Below are 20,130 nucleotides of genomic sequence, written 5' to 3'. Positions count from 1 at the left end.
GGGGCACAGGGGACACTGTGCCAACCTCCAGCCGCCCTGCAATGCGGGGGAAAGAAGGGGCGGGGGCTGAGGGAGGGGCGTGGCAAGACAAGGGGCGGGGCGAGCGCGCAGACTGGTGCACAGGGCCCGCGCTCGCGGACTGAGGACCGGGACACTGCGGCCAGTCCGTCTGTCTGCTGATCCCTTGACCAGTCGGCCTGTGACTCCTCTCCCCACTCCGCCTCCGCTAGAGCCAGCCTCCCCCACCCCCCGGAGCCTGATTGATAGTGAGGGCGGCTTCAGCCAATCGTCCGCGGCGCGGGGGGCCGGGCTGCTCCTGCGGGGCCGGAGAGAGCTGTCCGCGGCTGGCGGTGCTGAAAAGGGCGCCCCAGAGGCGTTGTGAGGGAGGCCAGGAGAAAAAAAGCAAAGTTGAAGCCTCCTGGCAGCTGGCCGGGGTCATGTATGTAAGGCAAGAGGTCTCTCCTCCCCAGATCCTGGCCTATCGCCCCTTCGACTTCTCATAAACGTGGAAACTTGTCATTCTCCTGGAGGAGGGGAAACCCCGTTTCACATGAGCTGTAAAAGGGAAAGGGAAGTCCCGTGGGGGGGGGGGGTGTCTGGTTGTGGGCAGGGGGCATATTGGGGAGCTAAGCAAGCGTGAACCCAGCTGTGCTGCCCCTCGGCACCCTGGGAGGAGGAGATTCAGATTCCAGATGTGCTGAAAAGGCTGGGGGAAGGGGTTGTAATTACAGCTAGGACCAGAGTTTCCTTTGCCTCCCCTAGGGGACGCGGGAGTGAGGATTACGGTCTGGCTCATGTGGTCCCTCCTTCCTCCATCTGCACTTCCTCCTTCTCCCTCCCCCACTGTCGCCCCCAAATAAATCCCAGGCCCCTCCCTTCGCCCGTCCCCAGGATCTGACGTGGGCTCGACACCTTTCTCAGCTTCTCCCTCCCGCAGCTCCAGTGCCCGAGCTTCGGCTCTCCAGGTTCCGCAACCCCCTCCCCTCCCCACCAAGCCCCGCTAGACCATAGCAGGAACTCTCCCGATCCTCGACCCCACCCTAGACCCCCAGAAGCTGTCTTGCCTTTCCCCACTCCCCCAGTTTAGGATCCAGCTAGCTCGGTAGACCCAGGCATCCGAGCGTGTGGGTAATCCAGGCGACCCGGCCCTTTCGGCCTCCTCGGTCCCACCCCCTCCAGCCGGAGCCGCGCCCCCTCTCCCACAGACCCGATCGCGGAGGACAGAGAAGATTGGGCAAGGAGGGGTGGAATCCAGGCGACCCCCAGCCCAATTCTGCCCCTCCATCCCAAGGAGCAGAGAAATGGTCTTCCTTGCTAACTGCTAGCAGGGAAAAAAAAATTAAAGGGAAAGATAAAAGGAGACGGAGGAAAGGTGACAGCTAGATTATTTAGGAGAGGCGCAGAGGAGAGAAATCGGCGTGAGTCGCCATGGGGACTCCTAGGGTCCAGCACCCGCCGCCTCCCCAGCTGCTGTTCCTAATTCTGCTGAGCTGTCCCTGGATTCAGGGTAAGGACATGGGAGTGTGGGGGTAGGCCCTGGGAAGGTCCTCAACTGGGTCTTCTACCATCCTTTCTCTGAACATTCTGGGCTTTCCTAGCTTCTGGAGGGGGGTGGGGGGCGGGGGATGGGGTACAGCTGACGGGGAAGGGGTAAGCCAGGGTTTTCTGGCTTGTACCCAGAGCCCTAACCCACAATACTGAGAAGGTGGGGAAATGAACAAGGGGAGCTTTTACCAGCGTCTCAGGGGTTAAATCCAGAAAGAAGGGCTGGGGAAGTTGGGGGGGATGTCTGCGGAGGCGGCAGAAGCTTGCAGGGTACCTGGGTGGGAGATGGAGGTGCTGGGAGAGATGCCAGGCACTGCACACGCAAATGTTCTTGGACGTATGGACAAAGACAGATGAACAGAGGCAGTGCTCAGAGACCAGATATTCAGTCCTCTACTCTGACCCCTCGCCAGACTCCAGGGAAGCAGGCAAAGACTGCAGAGAAGGAGGGAGGGAAGGAGGGAGGGAGGGAGGGAGAGAAAAAGAGAGAGAGAGAGAGAGAGAGAGAGAGAGAACCACACTGCAGAGATAGAAACCCAGGGAGAAAGCTGGGCATTGCAGGAGCAAGGGCTGGCAGGTGCTGCCAGACCCTCGGAGGAGCTCCTGGGTTGGAGGAAGAGCACTATTGAGGGGAAAAGGAAGGTAGCACAGTGGCCCCTCTCCACTCTGCTGGCGCTGTCCAGGGTTCATAAGAGCCAAGATGCTCACCAAAGGCCCACGCAGCCTGGGGGGGGGGGGGTTGAGGGGCTGGGGGGGGGAGAAAGGTGTAGTAGAAGTGCGAGGTGCAGCTGGGAGCCCCTCCTCCGATCTTGGCTCTCAGCCCAGTCTGGGACCCTCTGAGCTCCTGCAGGCCCAGCTGACTGAGGAAGGAGGAAGAGCTCTGGGAAAGATCTTTCCGAAGAAGGAAGGAGTGTGGGGCAGTGGAAAGGCTCACACCACTTCATCTCCTAGGTCTGCCCCTGAAGGAAGAAGAGGCACTGCCAGAGCCTGGAAGTGAGGCCCCCACGGTAGCCTCTGAGGCTTTGGCCGAGCTGCTCCATGGGGCCCTGCTGAGGAGGGGTCCAGAGATGGGCTACCTGCCGGGTGAGGCCCCCAAAGTGGCAGTAGTGACACAGAGGAAAGGTCATTAACTTGGGGGAGATGGGGACTCAAGCCAGTGAGAGAGATGGTTAGTGAGTCAAAACGGCAGAGAGAACCGGGGCAACTGAGACAGAATGATCAAGAGACAGAGCCAGACAGAAAAACAGACCATCAGAGAGAAAGACAGATGGAAACTCAGAGAACCAGAGTCTGAGGAATAGGGGGGAGACAAAAAGAGGGAGAAGTGCAGAGAGTAGCAGGTTTAGAATCATAAAATCAGAGAGCCATAAGAAAGAATACTAAGCAGAGAAGAGTTCCAGAGAGAGCAAAAGAGAGAAAGAGGAGAGAGAAGGGGACACACAGGAAAGGGAGCCGGATCTGAACCTGGAAGCATGGAGAGGCTCAAGGAGACGGTCAGAGTGTAAGGGCCTGGGTAGGGAGGTGGAGAGGGGTGGGGGAGTGAGGCTGTGGAAGCCTTGGGAGGAGGTGCAGAGTTCGGGTGCGGAAGGGAGAGGTGGGGAGCCTGCATCTTGTAGGGGAGGTCTTTTGGGTTCAGTGGGGGTGCCCCCAGTTTCCCTCAGCCCTGCTCCCCACCCACGGCCCACCAATTTGCTCCTTCTGCGCCCTGACTTTCCTTGCACTGTCCCAGGATCTGATCCAGACCCCACACTAGCCACCCCTTCAGCCGGCCAGACTCTTGCAGCGCCCTCCCTGCCACGGGCCACTGAGCCAGGGACGGGGCCTCTGACTACGGCCGTAACCCCTAAAGGGGGCAGGGGGGCAGGCCCCACCGCACCAGAGCTGCTGACCCCGCCCCCCGGAACTACGGCCCCGCCCCTTCCTGGCCCCGCCTCACCAGGCCCGCCCCTTGGACCTGAGGGAGGAGAGGAGGAGACCACGACCACCATCATCACCACGACAACTGTTACCACCACGGTGACCAGCCCGGGTAAGGCAAGGCGTTTGAAAGGAGATGGGGATAGTGGGCAGGAGCACGAGTGTGGGAGAGAATGGGGGATGCAGGGGGAGAGGCGGCTGGAAACAAATGGAGGAAGGGGTCTAGGTATAGGTGGGAGGTATAGGTATAGGTGGAGGTATTGAGCTTCTGCTCAATAATAAAGGCTGGCATTTGTCTCCCCTTGCTGTATACCAGCACCGTCCTACGCGTTTTATCTCTATTATAGTTGGGGAAGGGAGTTGTGGGCACGGATGGGTGAGGGAGCAGCAGCTTAAGATGGCGAGGAGTGCTGGGGACAAGACAGGTGAGGGCCCCCAGAATTGCTTGCTGGGAGGGCAAGAACACAAGGATCCACTCAACTCTAGCCACTTGTGTCTCTTTAGTTCTGTGTAATAACAACATCTCTGAGGGCGAAGGGCATGTTGAGTCTCCAGATTTGGGGAGTGCAGCCAGCCGCACCGCGGGGCTCCTGGACTGCACCTACAGCATTCACGTCTACCCTGGCTACGGCATTGAAATCCAGGTAACTGGACTTCGAAGCCCCCAAGCCCTTTCCTCTGGGCCCAGGTGTGTGCGCAGGTTTGGTCTGGGAAACAGAGAAGCTGTTTTTTGACTCAAATGTGTCTGTTTTCTAAGGATCTCAAAGACTCTCCTGGAGTTCTATGATTTGGCCAAAGTGAGGGTGGTGTTTTGGGCTGTCAAATATGGGGGAAAGGAAGGCAAATGGTGGGGACTTAGGGGTCACCTATCCTGACTGCCCTGTCCTGGGGGATCTGGGTTTGGCTCTTTAGGTGCAGACGCTGAACCTGTCTCGGGAGGAAGAACTCCTGGTGCTGGCTGGCGGGGGGTCCCCGGGCCTGGCCCCCCGACTCCTGGCCAACTCCTCCATGCTGGGAGAAGGACAGGTCCTTCGGAGTCCAACCAACCGCCTGCTCCTGCACTTCCAGAGCCCACGGGTCCCAAGGGGCGGTGGCTTCAGGATCCACTATCAGGGTGAGGAGTCTGGGGTGCTGGTGGAAGGGCAGGGGACACAGTGGCCCAGGGATATCCCTGGGAGGCTTCTAAGGCCAGGGAGATGTCAGAGGCTTTTCTCCTGGCTAGGATCCTGGAGGGCAGGGCTCTCAGAGAAGATCTATACACACTATTTCATGCACTCACAGACATGTGTCTGGGTGTGCAAACATCCGAGTGGCAGTTCATCCATTCACTTGACAAATGTTTATTGAGCACCCATTTCATATTGGCCCTGTGTTGTCCTTGGGGAGAGGAATGAACAAGCCAGATGTAAATCTTCAAGGAACTCAGAATCTAGGTAAAGAGATGGACAAGTAACCAGGATGATTATAATTCAGTGAGATAAGGACCTCTATCCCCATGATGAAGGGACACCTTCTTGGACGATGTAACTAAGCTGGGACCTGAAAAGACGAACTACTAGGAGAAGGGGTGGGGGGAGAGAAAGAGGAAGGCAGGCATCCAGATGGATGAAAAAGAATGATCCCCTTAAGGAGTTGAAGTAATTCAGCATGGAAGAGAGAATTGTCCTAGCTTTGTGACCTGGGGTGAGTACTTAACCTTCTCATGCCTCACTGTCCCATCTGAAAAATGGGGATCATGATGCTTAGCTCATGGTAGTATTAGGAAGACCAAATTAATGAATACATGTCAAGTGCTTAAAATAGTGTCTGGTATGCAGTGAGAGCTCAGAAATGTAAGTCACTGCTATAGAAGAGCCCAGAAAGTGGTAGGAGAGACTATAAGAGACCAGACTGGGAAGTAGGTTGGATTCAGAGCATGAAGGGCCTTATCAGCTTCAGTAAGGAGTACAGACTATTTTATCCCACGAGGGATGTGGAGACATTTTGGAATGTTTTAAGCAAGATAGTGACAGCCTCAGATTTGTGACCTAGAAAGATCCTACTGACTTTGGGCGGTGTAGGAGGGGATTCTATCATATCCATGCACAACTGCATTCATGAGCACCACCCACAGACAACCTACACACACAGGTGTACATCCCTACTCACCTGTGTGTACAGGAACCTTTCCACAGTGCACGCATATGTTCTAGCACACATGTGTGCATGAGGCCAGGGGCCCAGCCCATTCTAGACACGCTGCCATCTCCAAAGTCCCTTCCTGTGCTCCTCAGAAACAGATAGGGAGCTGTGTTTGGGACCAATATCTCCTCATGGCCTTACTTGCCCCTTGTAGGTTCTGCTGACCCCAGATCCCTTGTGGGCCTTATTTAGGACACATACAACCTGTATCCCTTCCTCACACTCCTTCCAGTTTCTGCTGAGGTCTATACTTGGGCTCCAGGAACTCCTATGTGCAAGTGGGGACCTCATAATGGGAGGTCAGATTGGCAGGGAGCAAAGTCAAGCCTGAGGGCCGAGGGCTGGACTTCCAATTTTACAAAATGGCTCCCTGCTGGCTCCCTTAAACAGCCACTTCCCTAGGGCACTGAAAATAGGACTCTTTAGACAAAGTGGAACATTTGGGGAAGCAGAGCTATTGCATAAATTGGCCTTCATTACCTACCTCGGGCTTCCCTGCTTTGCGGCTTCTCCGGGCACCTTTGGGATCCCAAGCCCTGTTTAAACCCTCCCCACTCTGCCCTCGCTGGGGCCTCTAGTCCAGAGCGGCCTCATTAGCTTCTCTGAAAGGCCAAGGGCTCCATCACAGCTCGCCCTGAGCCCAGCAAATGTTCCCATTTATAAAACCCTTATGCTGGCTATTGTTTCATTTTCTTCTTGCGGCACCCCCGCAAGTGGTCATTGGCCATTCTGCCTCTGAGAGGAAGAAAGGCTTTCTGGATTGCTAAGCACCCCGGCAAGGACACTGCAGAGCGGAAGTCAGATCCTCAGCCCTGACTCCCAGTCATTCATTACCTGAGACTGAGGGACAAGTGATTGAGATTTTCTGCACACTTCCTATGTGTGAGGTGCTTTGCGTGTTTCTTTCCTTTAACTAGAGGGTCAGTCGTCAATGATTGGAATTACTACTGCTATTTAAGGGTGACAGGTCCTGGAGGTGACATCACCTGCTCAAAGCTGAGGGTGTACTCCCACCTTTCTCTTTCTTACAGTGAATAAGTCATGGAGCTAGAAATGGAAGTCAGCTTTACCCAGCTCCCAATCCAGGGTTTTTTTATACTGTTCCATACCACCTCTTGGCTGCATTGATCAATCAGTTGGGCTAGGCTTATAAGTATGCATGCACATGTGTAAAGGCAAGAAAGAAACGGACACTATTGGAAAGGGAGGGGTCAGGAAGACTTCCTGGAAGAGGTAGTACTTAAGGTACTCCTTGAAAGATGAGAAAGAGGCAGGGGAAAGGGCCTTGCCAGTAGGGGAAATGATGTGATAAAATATGAAGTCACAATACTACATTGTGTAGGATAACTGGGTTGCAGGTGCTAAGGACTGAAGCAGGAAGTGTTGGGCTGGACGCAGCTGTGGAAGGGGCTTGAATGTTGATCCAAAGCATTTGGACTTGATTCCGTTGGTCTTGGAGAGCCATCAAGAGGCTAATATTTATTTAAGCCACTGTGTTCTAGAAGTTTTTTGGGTCTATCCAGTAGGCTGAGGACTCCCAAAAGACAAGGCTTGGGTCTTTTTTACCCCTCTGTGCCCAGCACCCAGCCAAGGAAATGCTTGCTGAACTTTAAAATAGGGAGACCAGGTCTCTGACAGAATCACTCAGGGCTGGAGAGTCAGCAAAAGCAAAGGCCTAGGCAAGCTGGTACCTCCCAAGCATGGTTGCCCAGAGCCTACCCCTCCTACAGAGACCCAGATTTGGTGCACCTCCTCTAGGAAGCTCTTATTGGTGAACTCTGTCCGGTCTGAAACAGACACTCAGAACTGTGTCAGCACCAAATTTAGAGTCCATTATCTACCACCAAGTCTCCTCCCTTTCTTCTGTGTTCTTTCTTTCTTTCTTCTTTCTTTGTTTCTTTGTTTCTTTGTTTCTTTGTTTCTTTCTTTCTTTCTTTCTTTCTTCTTTCTTTCTTTCTTTCTTTCTTTCTTTCTTTCTTTCTCTTTCTTTCTTTCTTTCTTTCTTCTTTTTTTCTTTCTTCCTTTCTTCCTTTCTTTTTCTTTCTTTCTTCTTTCTTTCTTTCTTTCGTTTTCTTTTTCTTTCTTTTTCTCTTTCTCTCTTTCTTTCTTTCTTTCTTTCTTTCTTTATTTCCTTCCTTCCTTCCTTCCTTCCTTCCTTCCTTCCTTCCTTCCTTCTCTACTTATTTAAGTAATCTATACACCGAATATGGGGCTCGAACACATGACCCTGAGATCAAGAGTCCCATGTTCTTCCTATTAAGCCAGGAGTCCCCTAAGTTACTTTCTATTTATTTATTTAATCTCTTGTGATTCCACAAGAATTTCAGGAGGCTTTCAAAAAAAGAATGCAGCAAAATTAAACAAAAAGAAAATCAGTACCAGGTAGTGCTTATTATTAAAGATGAAAGAAATAGAATGTAGATGGCCAAGCCATCGTTGCTAGGGACAAGCCTTAATTTGGTTCCGAGCTTCTTAGCAGCCAGCACAAAAAAAGAGATCACAAAGTTCTTACTGCAAGAAAGGAGAAGAGAAACCAGTTCCTTGAGGAAAGCAAAGCCTTTCCAAGCTCTTCACCTTCCCTGGGGATTCATTTAGGGGGCACTGACGATTAAGGTCTACAATGACAAGATGGTCACAGTTCCTAAAGGAGTTTCATATGGCTCCTCTGGGTGAAAGCTGAGGGTGTACTCCCACCAGGCACCAAAGGAGAAGTGTGTGTGTGTGTGTGTGTGTGTGTGTGTGTGTGTAAGGGAGAAAACACTGGGAGGCACCAATTGCTAGATCTGGAAAATGGATCATAGCCTTACTCTGGCTACCTCAGAAGCACTGCATGAACTCATTTTAGAAGCTGAGCAAGCTCTGCAAATACTATTTGTTATTCTTAGAGCTGGATGGGTTCACAGTGGTCAACTGACTTGCCTGAGGTCACACAGCAAATGAGTGCTAAAGTCAGAATTTCTTTGAGTCTCAGATACTTCATCTATAAAATGGAGGCCAAAGTGGGTAGATTACAAAGATTAGGGGAAGGCACCTGGGTGGCTCAGCCAGTTAAGCACCTGCCTTCAGCTCAGGTCATGATCCCTGACCTGATCCAGTCAGGATCAGGATCCTGGGATCCAGTCCCTCGTTCAGCTCCCGGCCCAGCGGGCAGTCTGCTTCTTCCTCTCCCTCTGCCCCTGCCCCCTACTTGTGTGCTCCTGCTCTCTTTCTCTCTCTCTCTCTCTCACTCTCTCAAATAAATGAAATCTTTAAATTAAAAAAAAAAAAAACAAAAACAAAGATTAGGGAAGAAAGGGATATTGAAATGACCTCTTTGTGAGACAAAGTGCCCATGTGGTCCAGTATGGACCAGTCTGTGCCACCAAGGGGGACCTGGGAAGAGGAAAGGAAGTGCTAAGGGATTGGTGAGAGAGGTTGGTGTGGGAAGACAAATCCTCCTCCTCCCTGCTCTACCCGATCCAGCCTACCTCCTGAGCTGCGGCTTCCCTCCCCGGCCTGCCCATGGGGACGTGAGCGTGACAGACCTGCACCCTGGGGGCACTGCCACCTTCCACTGTGATTCGGGCTACCAGCTGCAGGGGGAGGAGACCCTTACCTGCCTCAATGGCACCCGACCAGCCTGGAGCGGTGAACCCCCCAGCTGCATGGGTGAGTCTCCTGCACGATAGGTGGGGCTTCTGTCCTGGGAGCCCCATTGGGAGGGTACTATATTGGGGATCTCCATCTTTAGGAAACACCCATCTTCAAAGGGGTTCTGCCCAAAAGAGTCCCTATCCTGATGTCTCCACCTGGAGCTCTTTACACTAAAGGTCTCTGCCCTTGGAGAATCCCCATCCTTGGTGGGAGGCATCTCTATATGGGGATGTCCTACCTACAGGTTTTCCATCAGGGGAGTCTCATCCTGGAGGTCTCTTCTTTCGGAGACTCCTCATCCTTGAGGAAACCATTCTTGAGGTCCAAATCTAGACCAACTCTATCTTGGTGAATCTTCATCCTGGGGATTCCATCTTGGAAGATTTTCTGTTTGAGGGAAAATTTTCAATTTTGGGGATCCCTCATAACTCCCCATGCTGTAGTGTCCACATCTGGGGAGTATTCATATTAGCAGAATGGGGGTGTCCTTTCTGGGGTTTTTCTATTCTAGGGCTGCTTCCCTACCTGGGTGGTGGCCATAGATAAGGTCCTATCCTCTAAGGGGAGCCTACAAGGCAGAGACCACTCTGAGGCCAGGTCCCAACAAAAGGTGTTGGATGTAACAGCTCTGAAGACAGGACAAGTCACCTTAACATGTCCCCTCTCTGTCCACAGCATCCTGTGGTGGCACCATCCACAATGCTACATTGGGCCGCATCGTGTCCCCTGAGCCTGGGGGAGCAGCTGGGCCCAACCTTACCTGCCGTTGGGTCATTGAAGCAGCTGAGGGACGCCGGCTTCACCTGCACTTTGAGAGGGTCTCACTGGATGAGGACAATGACCGGTGAGGATCTAGGCCTGGGGTCAGAGGTCCCCACCTCTGGGAAATAGGAAAGCTGCAGTGGGGATTCAGAAAGATCTGGGGTGGGTCCCAATTAAAATTTGTGTCAAACACAGATTAGTCCTTTCCCTTTCCTAGGTGGTATAGCTGTGCCAACTTAGACAAATCACTGAACATGTCTGCGCCTCAGCTTCCTCTTTAGTAGAATGGAAATAATAGGACCTCCTTCTGAAGGCTTCTGTGAGGATAAATGTGTTAAGATATGTGAAGTGCTTAGAAGGGTGCCTGGCACACAATGAGCCCTGTAAATGTGTTTGTTATCATCATCTTCACCGGTACCACTCTTACCCAACAAACTGCCACCTTGGCTCTGCCACTGGTTGCTCTGTGACGTTGGGCAGGCTACTCTTTCTGGGCCTTAATTTCCTCAACTATAAAATCAGGGATAATAAATCATACTGACTCAAGGGCTCTTGTGAAAAGCAAATGAGATAAAAACATGTGAAGGCTTAGAGTACATGGCATATAGTCAATGCTTGAAAATAATGAAAATAATAGCTGTGAGCGCAGGAGGTAAAGCAGCTTCTGAGGGGAAACTGAGCTCCTAGTCACCCTTCTCTCCATCCCAGGCTGATGGTGCGCTCGGGTGGCAGTCCCCTCTCCCCAGTCATCTATGACTCAGACATGGATGATGTCCCAGAACGGGGTCTCATCAGTGATGCCCAGTCCCTCTATGTGGAGCTGCTTTCAGAGACACCTGCTAATCCTCTGCTGCTAAGCCTTAGATTTGAAGGTAAGTGTTCTCCCCTTCGGGACCCCAACTCCTGCACTTTCCCCTCTTGCTGATGGCCCAGTATGGTCACAAGTACATATTCTGTCCCTGCTCATCTCTGTGTTTGGATTTCTGGAACATAACTTTCTCCCCACTGCAAAACTGTAAGAATCCGCTCCTATGGATGCCTTATAATTCCTGAGGTGGCTTCTCCTGCTTAAGAGTCACGTGTGGCTAGATCCAGGTACGCAGCCAAGAGACCAGGCATCTTAATGTCTCAGTGCTTTCCTCTATGAGTTGGCTTCATTGTCAGTCAGGCTCTCAGTCTGTGGTGTGTATCTAGACTGAAGTACCACCAACGTAGTAAGTCCATCAGAAAGAGAAAACGTACCACTTTCCTAAGAGCTTCAGCAAAAATGCCAGGAAGCACTCTCATTTCCCTGGCTTAGGCCATGTGTCTACACCTGGGCCAATCACTGAAACCAGGAGCAGGTGGTGTTATGACTGGCAGGGTCACATCACATGAGCATCCATAGTTGGGCCCAACTGGACCTCATAGACTGAGGGGTGAAGCATGGGTCCCAAAATGAAAGTAGGAGTGCTGTGAACAGAAGACAGGAGACTAGATGCTGGACAAGTAGAAACAAGGAAGACCGTGATCATGAGAGCATTTGAGCTGGACAGAGAGATTTTATTTTATTTTATTTTATTTTATTTTATTTTATTTTATTTTATTTATTTTTTTAGAGAGAGAAAGAGAGAGGGATGGGCAGAGGGGTAGCAGGAGGGAGAGAATCCCAAGCAGACTCTATACCCAGTACAGAGTCTGACATGGGCCTTGATCTCAAAACCCTGAGACCATCACCTGCGCAGAAATCGAGAGTCGGACCCTTAACCAACTGAGCCACTCAGATGCCCCTAGAATAGAGAGAATTTGAAAAGAGGGAGATTAGGGATGAGCATCTCAGGTAAATGGAACAGTGTGAGCAACAGTAAAGAGGTAGAGAAAGGCCTGATATGTTTGGGAAACAGAATTTCAACGTGACTGGAGCAGAGGATTTGTGCAAGCAGTTGCAGGAGAGAAACAAAGAAAGTGAAATGCTCAGAGATGGGAGGGGCTGGTTTCTGGTGTGAATCAAGGGAGAAATGGATTTGGTGCTGGGCCCTGATGGATGCATGGGATTTGGGCATGAAATCATTAACTTAACTCATCAAGTTAAGGAACTGTGAACTAAAACAGCAGATCTGAAAAATAAATTGTCTGTTAGATTTGAAAATGTGGAGAATTCCCAGGTTTGAGGTCTGCCTCCCTACTTGTGGGCCATGGCTGCTCCATGAGCTCCAGATTCCTCTCCACAGATAGTTTTGCAGCTCAGATATGATCATGTGGGCAAAAACTAAAATGCTCTCCAAATGTTCATTTTTGCTGAGTTAGTCCAAAGTCAAAATTGAGTAGCTTCTGCATTCGCTGCACTTTTGGATTCTAGCCACAGCATGGATAATCAAGGGTGATCAGAATCTTATTTTTTTTCCTTTTTTTTAAAATTTGTATTTATTCATGAGAGACACAGAGAGAGAGAGAGAGGCAGAGACACAGGCAGAGGGAGAAGCAGGCTCCATGCAGGGAGCCCAATGTGGGACTCGATCCCGGGTCTCCAGGATCAGGCCCTGGGCCAAAGACAGCGCTAAACCGCTGAGCCACGTGGGCTGCCCCTTTTTTTCCCTTTTAGATTTATTTATGGGGCGCCTGGGTGGCTCGATTGGTTAACTGGCCAATCTTGGTTTCGGCTCAGGTCATGATCTCAGGGTTGTGAGATTGAGCCCCTCAGCGGGCTCTGTGCTCATCAGGGAATCTGCTTCAGATTTTCCCTCTCTTCCTCTCCCTCTGCCCCACACCCCCGCACTCCTCTCTAAGATTTTTTATTGCCCATCTGTTATTTTTGAGGAGAGAACTGCCATGTCACCTGCATGAGCCAGTTTTCCAAAGGCACCCTTTCCCCTCGCTCCTGCTTGGTTTCCAAAACCAAATGTCTCTTGCTGGGAATTGAGCAATCTGGGTTTGAGACCTGATTCTGCCCCTGCCCTACTGTGTGACGTTGGGCAAGTTACTTTCTGTCTGTGGAACTCAGTTTCCTCATCTGTAGAATGGGGGCTGGGATTTGACTAGCCTAGGGGTTTCCCTCCAGAGTCCAAGAAGGTAACATCAATATGTGAGAAGTGTTAGAGTTTGGGGGAGACTGGAGAATGAAAGCTAAGCCCAAAGTCATCCCACTTTAAACAGCCCACATGAGTGGCCAAACGACACTTGAATTCAGCCCATGTCCCCAGATCCCCTGAGGCCTGTCCTGATGCTTTTTTTCTATGACTCACTCCTCCTCTAGCCTTTGAAGAAGATCGCTGCTTTGCTCCCTTCCTGGCACATGGCAATGTCACCACCACAGACCCTGAGTACCGCCCAGGGGCACTGGCCACCTTCTCGTGCCTCCCAGGATATGCCCTGGAGCCCCCTGGCCCCCCAAATGCCATCGAATGTGTGGATCCCACAGAACCCCACTGGAATGACACAGAGCCAGCCTGTAAGGGTGAGCCCTTCACATTCCCAGGAGGTCCCTCTGTCTGCAGACTACCCCTGAGCTGGGGCTCTTAGGAAGGCCATTCAGAAAGGAGACTTGCATATTCAAGTCCTATAAATCCAGGCCTTGGGTAAATTTTTGTCCCTTTCAGATATAGTTTTCATAGCTGAATAATTGGTGGATTTGTTACAGAATTTAGGGGTCATGACCCAAACATCTTGAAGAGCTCTAACTGGAGCTAAATCATGGGATGGGGGTAATGCACAAGCTGGAGAGTGGGCGGGGTTAGGTGACAGCAGGGCAGGGGATTGGACACAATGGGACTAGCTACGGCAAGAAACAGGTGGGTAAGAGATAATAGGGAGCCTCTGAGGTGGTCCAGTGCACACGACTGGAAGTGGTGAGGCCCTTGGTAAAATGAAGACTGAGTTCTGAATCTGCTCCCCCCTCTACCCCAGCCATGTGTGGAGGGGAGCTGTCAGAGGCGGCTGGTGTAGTCCTCTCTCCTGACTGGCCCCAGAGCTATAGCCCAGGCCAGGACTGTGTGTGGGGCCTGCACGTCCAGGAAGAGAAGCGCATCTTGCTCCAAGTAGAGATGTAAGTTCTGGTGCTACCGGGGATGCAATGGGTTCAGGCTCAGTGAAGTGTGGTATAACAACACCTGACCGGACACTGTGAGCCTGGCTGGCTACACAGGATTTGGTGAATATATGATCTGATGAAAGAGGCAACTAACTATTCAGGATGGGGGTGTGGGTTGTCTGGTAGACCTAGCTACAAATCACTTATTGGCCATGTGACTAGACAGGGACATGGGTAATGGACCCTTCTGCAGGGGCTATAGTGCAAAGGGGCATCTGGCCCAGTGTCTCTCACTCTTTGGCTGTTTCTGAGGCTGCCCCTGGAATGGTTTCCAGGAGTGCTAGCCCAGACTAGGGCCTAGTCACCAGCGTGCAAGGTGGTGGTGGATGTGGGGAGAAGCCAGTGAGATTTGGTATGAGGTGGTCATGTGACCTAGCGGACTAAGTAGGAGGACACTCAGGGGCTTGGAGTTGGGCTGGTGGTAAAAGAGCATGGCCTCTGATTGGTCAGAGCTGGACTTGAGCTAGACTGTGCATCCTCTGGTATTGAAGGAGGGACGAGAGAGTGTGAGGGGCTCCTAAGGAGTTGGACTAAGAATTGGGAAGTGGGAACTGGGAAGAGCCACAGAACAAGTGGAACCTGGAGTGGCTACACAGAGAAGCCCATAATTGGTCGAAGGGCAGCCGGACCTGGGATGGGGAAATGTGGGCAGGGCTGGAGAGTAGGTAGGGTTACTAATGAACAGAGTTAGGGCCTGGGCAGAACTGCATAGGAGGGCAGATCTTGTAACCCAGCCCGCATATCTGGTTCCACTCCCTGCAGCCTGAACGTGCGCGAAGGGGACATGCTGACACTGTTCGACGGGGACGGTCCCAGCGCCCGAGTCCTGGCCCAGCTACGGGGACCTCAGCCGCGCCGCCGCCTCCTCTCTTCCGGGCCCGACCTCACGCTGCAGTTCCAGGCACCGCCAGGGCCGCCAAACCCGGGCCTGGGGCAGGGTTTTGTGTTGCATTTCAAAGGTACGGAGGTCTAGGGTCCAGAAATGGCCGGGGGTCCGGCAGGCCGGAGATCCCGGGAGAAGCGCGGCCCCCTAAGGCTGGAAGGGCGCCCTGAGTCCGTTGCAGGGCAGTCTCCGAACTCGCGGTCTCTCCCCTGCAGAGGTGCCGAGGAATGACACGTGCCCTGAGCTGCCACCTCCAGAGTGGGGCTGGAGGACCGCTTCCCACGGGGACCTGATCCGGGGCACGGTGCTTACTTACCAGTGCGAACCTGGCTACGAGCTGCTGGGCTCCGACATTCTCACCTGCCAGTGGGACCTGTCCTGGAGCGCGGCGCCGCCCGCCTGCCAAAAGAGTGAGCCCGGGGCCCGCCCAGGTCTCTCATGGCCCCGCCCCTGCCCGTCGGGGGTCCGCCGCTCCACTTGGGCCCCTCCCATCCCCTCCGTCCAGCTTCTGTCTCTTTGCTCCTACCCCTGGGGGTCCCGGCCGAATTCCATCCCTTCGCTCTGCATTTGCCTGGATCTCACTCAGGCCTCGTACCCTTTGGCGTCCTCTCCTCTGATCCCCGGTGTCCCGAAACGGTCCCCTCCGGACCTCTCTGGAGCGCTGTTCTGGGCTCCGGCCCAGGTCCTCTGGGTCCCACCTTACCTTCTGGTGGCCCCGCCCCCGCCTCTTCCTGGCCCCGCCTCCGTCGCGTCAGAGTCCCGCCCCTCCCTGGGTCCCGCCCAGTCAACTCGGCTCCCCTCTCCCGCTTCTGGGCCAGGATCCTGTCCCTCGGTCTCCTACCCTTAACGTTACGGAGAGTCGCTTTGCTGGGGCCTTGGCTGGTCAGAGAACTTGGTTTATATTTTATTTTATTTTATTTTATTTTATTTTATTTTATTTTATTTTATTTTATTTTATTTTATTTTATTTTATTTTTTAAGATTTTATTTATTCATCAGAGACACAGAGAGAGAGAGAGGCAGAGAGAGAAGCAGGCTCCATGCAGGAGCCTGACGTGGGACTCGATCCCAGGTCTCCAGGATCAGGCCCTGGGCTGAAGGCGGCGCTAAATCGCTGAGCCACCCGGGCTGCCGGAACTTGGTTTATTTTAATGGAGTTGTCGAAGCCCCATGCTGGCTTGGGGTTATGCAGAGGGGCTGGGGTCCAGAAACGGACAGACACTTAAATAATTCAGGATATATTACAGAGTAGTACCTGCGGGGTGATTTGGGGCAAAGTACTTAACATCTCTGAGTCTTGTCTGCCTCATCGGTGAAATAGGAATAAGGGCTGTGAAGAGTTTTCACACAGTGCCTGTGAACAGTTTAGCAGCTGCTATAAATATGAAGAAGGGCTGGGAGAAGGAAGGGTGTTCATTGTTCTGGGGAGGGGACAGGAGATTTCACAGAAGAGGTGATATTTGAAGGGAGCTGGGAGTGTTTATCTCTTAGAATAGCAGAAAGGGGTGTCATCTTGTCATTTTCTCCAACTTTTGGGAAGCCTGCCACAAGGATATGGGATTATAGGTCTTCTCCCTCGCCCTGGGGGGCAATGGTGGAACTGATGAGGTTAAGTTCAGGAAGGCAGGTTTGGACTGGACACAAGGAAAACTTTCTGGTTTACAAAGCTCCCCACCTCTGGGAGGAGTCACAGGATGTTTAGTCTGAAACCCAGACAGGACAGGGACAGGCAGGGATGGAGGCAGGGCCCAGAGGGGATAGGGCCTAGCCAGGGCAGCACACTGAGCCTGAAAGCTGAGCTGAGAGCCAGGTCTCTGAATCTCAGGCCCGTGCTGTAGGGCTGGGATCTGGCTGAGGGACCACGTTATTTGACCACCCTTAGCCCCTGGACAATGAGTCACATTGACTTCTCAGGATCATCAGAGTATAGGATACTGTGTTTGTAAAACATTTAGCAGGGTGCCTCCCACAGATCCATGTTCAAGAAATGGCTACGTAAAGCAGCACCTGCAGGGCAGGCTATGCCAGTGAGTGGAATGTGTTGGGAATGACGGGAATGAGCGGAGCAGGAGGGCTGGGCCCTTCTGAAGAGCGCAAGCTGCTGTCTGGCCTAAGATCCACCCTGGAAGGCTGGCAGTGCTGGGATGTAGCTGATATGCTCTGGTACAGTGGCCAAATATTTCACATTTCACCCTAGGATGGGGGCCTGGGTTGTCCCCACCACTCTTCTCTGGAAGGAACCTGAAATCTAAAATGCACTGAATTTTACATTTTTCAAACTTCTTGATCTCTTCATTTGGAGGAAATAGTGGGACATGGGGGTTTGCTTAGTGGGAAGATGGCCCATGGCTCAGGCATCTCCCAGCCCTAAGCTCCTGGGAGATTGTTTAAGGCCTGAGGTTCCCCTGAACTTGCCCTCCTGCCAACAGTCATGACTTGTGCCGATCCTGGGGAGATCACCAATGGGCACCGAACCACCTCAGACGCTGGCTTCCCTGTTGGCTCGCACGTCCAGTACCGCTGTCTGCCTGGGTACAGCCTGGAGGGGGCCGCTGTTCTCACCTGCTACAGCCGGGACACAGGCACACCCAAGTGGAGCGACCGGGTCCCCAAGTGTGCCTGTGAGTCTGGGGACACCCTGGGAAGGGTGGCTGGATGGCCTGCTCAGCAGTGAGCTGCCATGTGACTAACACATGCCTTGCAGTGAAGTATGAGCCGTGCCTGAACCCAGGGGTGCCAGAGAACGGCTATCAGACGTTGTATAAGCATCACTACCAAGCGGGCGAGTCTCTGCGCTTCTTCTGCTATGAGGGCTTTGAGCTCATCGGCGAGGTCACCATCACCTGTGTGCCCGGCCACCCCTCGCAGTGGACCAGCCAGCCCCCACTCTGCAAAGGTGCCTGGGGAGACAGGGCAGGAGGGGGCACAGCAGTGTTTGGGGAGTGACGGGGCTGGGAAAGTCAGGTAGCAAATTTGAGACCAACAGTATGCTGAGCTTCCCATTCACCTGTGGTGGGCTCGGATCCTCACAGCTACATCCAGTGGTCCTGGGGGATTTCAAGGTCATGGAATTATCCTCAGGGATGTAGCAGAGGGGGCTTTGAAGTCTCTTGCCCTCTGAATAGGTCTCAGTTTCCCCATTTTCCACTAATTCTACAGACTCAATTAGTTTAGACTACCCAAGAACCCTGCATTTTAGGGGTCTGGAGAAGGAGAGAAGGAGGAAGATGGCCCTGCCCTGCTACTCCTCCCTCACCCCCACCAAGGGAAGGATAAAGTTTAGGTTGAGCAGAGGGCAGAGAGAACCAGGCTGTCCAGCCCAGCCCCCCTGGGCTCCCGGCCTCTACCCATCCTCCTTCCCTCCCTGGCTCAGACCCCGTCCCCTCCCCCTCCTCTCCCTGCAGTGGCCTATGAGGAGCTCCTGGACAACCGAAAACTGGAAGGTCAGTGAGGGCACAGGTGGAGACCCAGGCCTGGCCGAGTCGGGAGGGCAAGGCCGAGGCCGGGGGCAGGAGGCCAGGCACCGGAGGGGTGAAGCCCAGGGTTCAAGGCCCAGGGCAGGAGGCTGGGAGAGGCCAGTGGGCTGGGCCCAGCCCCAGCTCACTGGTCTTTCCTCTCCCCAGTGACCCAGACCACAGACCCGTCGCGGCAGCTGGAGGGTGGGAACCTCGCCTTGGCCATCCTGCTGCCCCTAGGCTTGGTCATTGTCCTCGGCAGTGGCGTTTACATATACTACACCAAGTAAGTACCCTGCTCGGGAAGCTGCTAGCCAGGGCAGACGTCCTGCCTGCCTGGCACAGAAGCCCGGGTGAGGGGGGGGTAGGGGGCTCACCTCTCGATAAGCCCCTCTATCTCTTTCCTCTCCCAGACTACAGGGAAAATCCCTCTTCGGCTTCTCGGGCTCCCATTCCTACAGCCCCATCACCGTGGAGTCAGATTTCAGCAATCCACTGTATGAAGCCGGGGTGAGCCCTTCCCCTCCCCATGGGGTGCCACATCTCTCAGCTGCCTGGGACTCCATAGGTTTCAAAGTCTCTGTAATACCCATCTTGGGGCATTTCAAACTCAGCTACCTACAAAGGCATGCCAGGGAACACAACAAGTCAGGTGTGAACCATCAGGTGGGGACAGTGGTGAACTTATGGCCCATCTAGCCCATAGTGGAAACTGAGGCCCAATTGCCAGATCTTCCAGTTGTTTAAGACAACCCAGATTTGTGTGGGATTCTAAGATACTATAAGATGAACCAAACGTCCATTGGCCAGATTCAGCCCCATTCCTACCCCATGGCTCCCAAGTCTCATGATCAATGTTATTTTGAAAAGCCAAGGTCTTTCCTCTCCCTTGTGGATGCCTCCTCCTCTTTTGCTCCCTCCTCCATCTCCATCCTTCTCCAGCAATTGATCCTATCTCTCTCTGTCTCCAGGATACACGGGAGTATGAAGTTTCCATCTGAACCCCAAGACTAAGGCTGCAGGACCCAGGACGCCCCTCCCCTCCCCATTCTGGACAGGGAGGAGAACAGAACCTTGTCTCTGGCTCCTTTCCTCCCTGCTGTGTAAATAGTCTCCTGGGGACCCTACAGTAAATAAACCAGCATCCTGCCGCCCAAGCCTCCTCTTCTCAGTTGCCAAACAAAGGGGCCTGCCTTTCCCCTCTGGCCCCACTGGCTTTTGGACCCTGGGAGGGGAACCCAGCCCCCCTGCAACTCCAGGGGCTCCTTCTGGCTCAAGGCACCCCCACCCACCCACGGACTGCCTGAGAGCTCTGCTGTTCCCTTGGCCTTGAAGGCTCTTCCCAGATGCTCTGGCCCTGGGCCTCACCCCTGGGCTCTGGAGGGTCAGAGGAAGAGGGATGAGGGGGGAAAAGCGGGGGAAAGGCCCCTACCTCGCTTCATGCCATCTCCCAATCCACAACCTCCCCACCTTCGCTTCTGGATTTTTGGTTTTGAGCAATAAACAGAAAACCACCACTTGTAACTGGGTTGGTGGGGTATGGGCAGGTGGGTCACAGAGTGGCCTGGAGAGAGAGGAACGATCTGGAAAAAAGATGGAGCTCCAAGACTCCAAGGGGCTGCTGGCCTGGGGTCCAAAAGCCTGGCTTTAGGCTCGGCCTGTGTGGAGGATGAGCCTCCTGTGGGCTC

General features: G+C 53.2%; 1 protein-coding gene across 6 annotated transcripts; it reads left to right on the top strand.

Annotated features, from left to right (window-relative positions):
* The first annotated feature begins 878 nt into the window (after window positions 1–878).
* On the top strand, window positions 879–19,966 carry SEZ6L2 (seizure related 6 homolog like 2). Of its 6 annotated transcripts, none has more exons than XM_025415788.3 (18): window positions 879–1,507; window positions 2,497–2,667; window positions 3,275–3,574; window positions 3,967–4,106; window positions 4,375–4,576; window positions 9,106–9,291; window positions 9,952–10,120; window positions 10,747–10,910; window positions 13,271–13,471; window positions 13,921–14,059; window positions 14,867–15,063; window positions 15,203–15,397; window positions 17,417–17,608; window positions 17,692–17,883; window positions 18,392–18,430; window positions 18,611–18,728; window positions 18,831–18,952; window positions 19,414–19,966. In XM_025415788.3, exons 1-17 carry the CDS (start codon window positions 1,429–1,431, stop codon window positions 18,943–18,945), a joined length of 2,799 nt encoding a protein of 932 aa, XP_025271573.1. In that variant the 5' UTR covers window positions 879–1,428; the 3' UTR covers window positions 18,946–18,952; window positions 19,414–19,966. The 6 variants fall into 6 exon arrangements, with proteins under 6 accessions (XP_025271573.1, XP_025271576.1, XP_025271572.1 ...); XM_025415787.3 differs by having other exon boundaries at window positions 881–1,507; window positions 18,856–18,952; XM_025415789.3 differs by having other exon boundaries at window positions 882–1,507; window positions 2,497–2,628; window positions 18,856–18,952.
* Window positions 19,967–20,130: the final 164 nt, after the last annotated feature.

This window comes from Canis lupus, chromosome 6 (genome assembly GCF_003254725.2).
Source record: "Canis lupus dingo isolate Sandy chromosome 6, ASM325472v2, whole genome shotgun sequence".
In the NCBI taxonomy this organism is placed as follows: Eukaryota; Metazoa; Chordata; class Mammalia; order Carnivora; family Canidae; genus Canis; species Canis lupus.
Note: the sequence above shows the minus strand (reverse complement) of the source record. Positions and strands in the feature narration are given on the sequence as shown.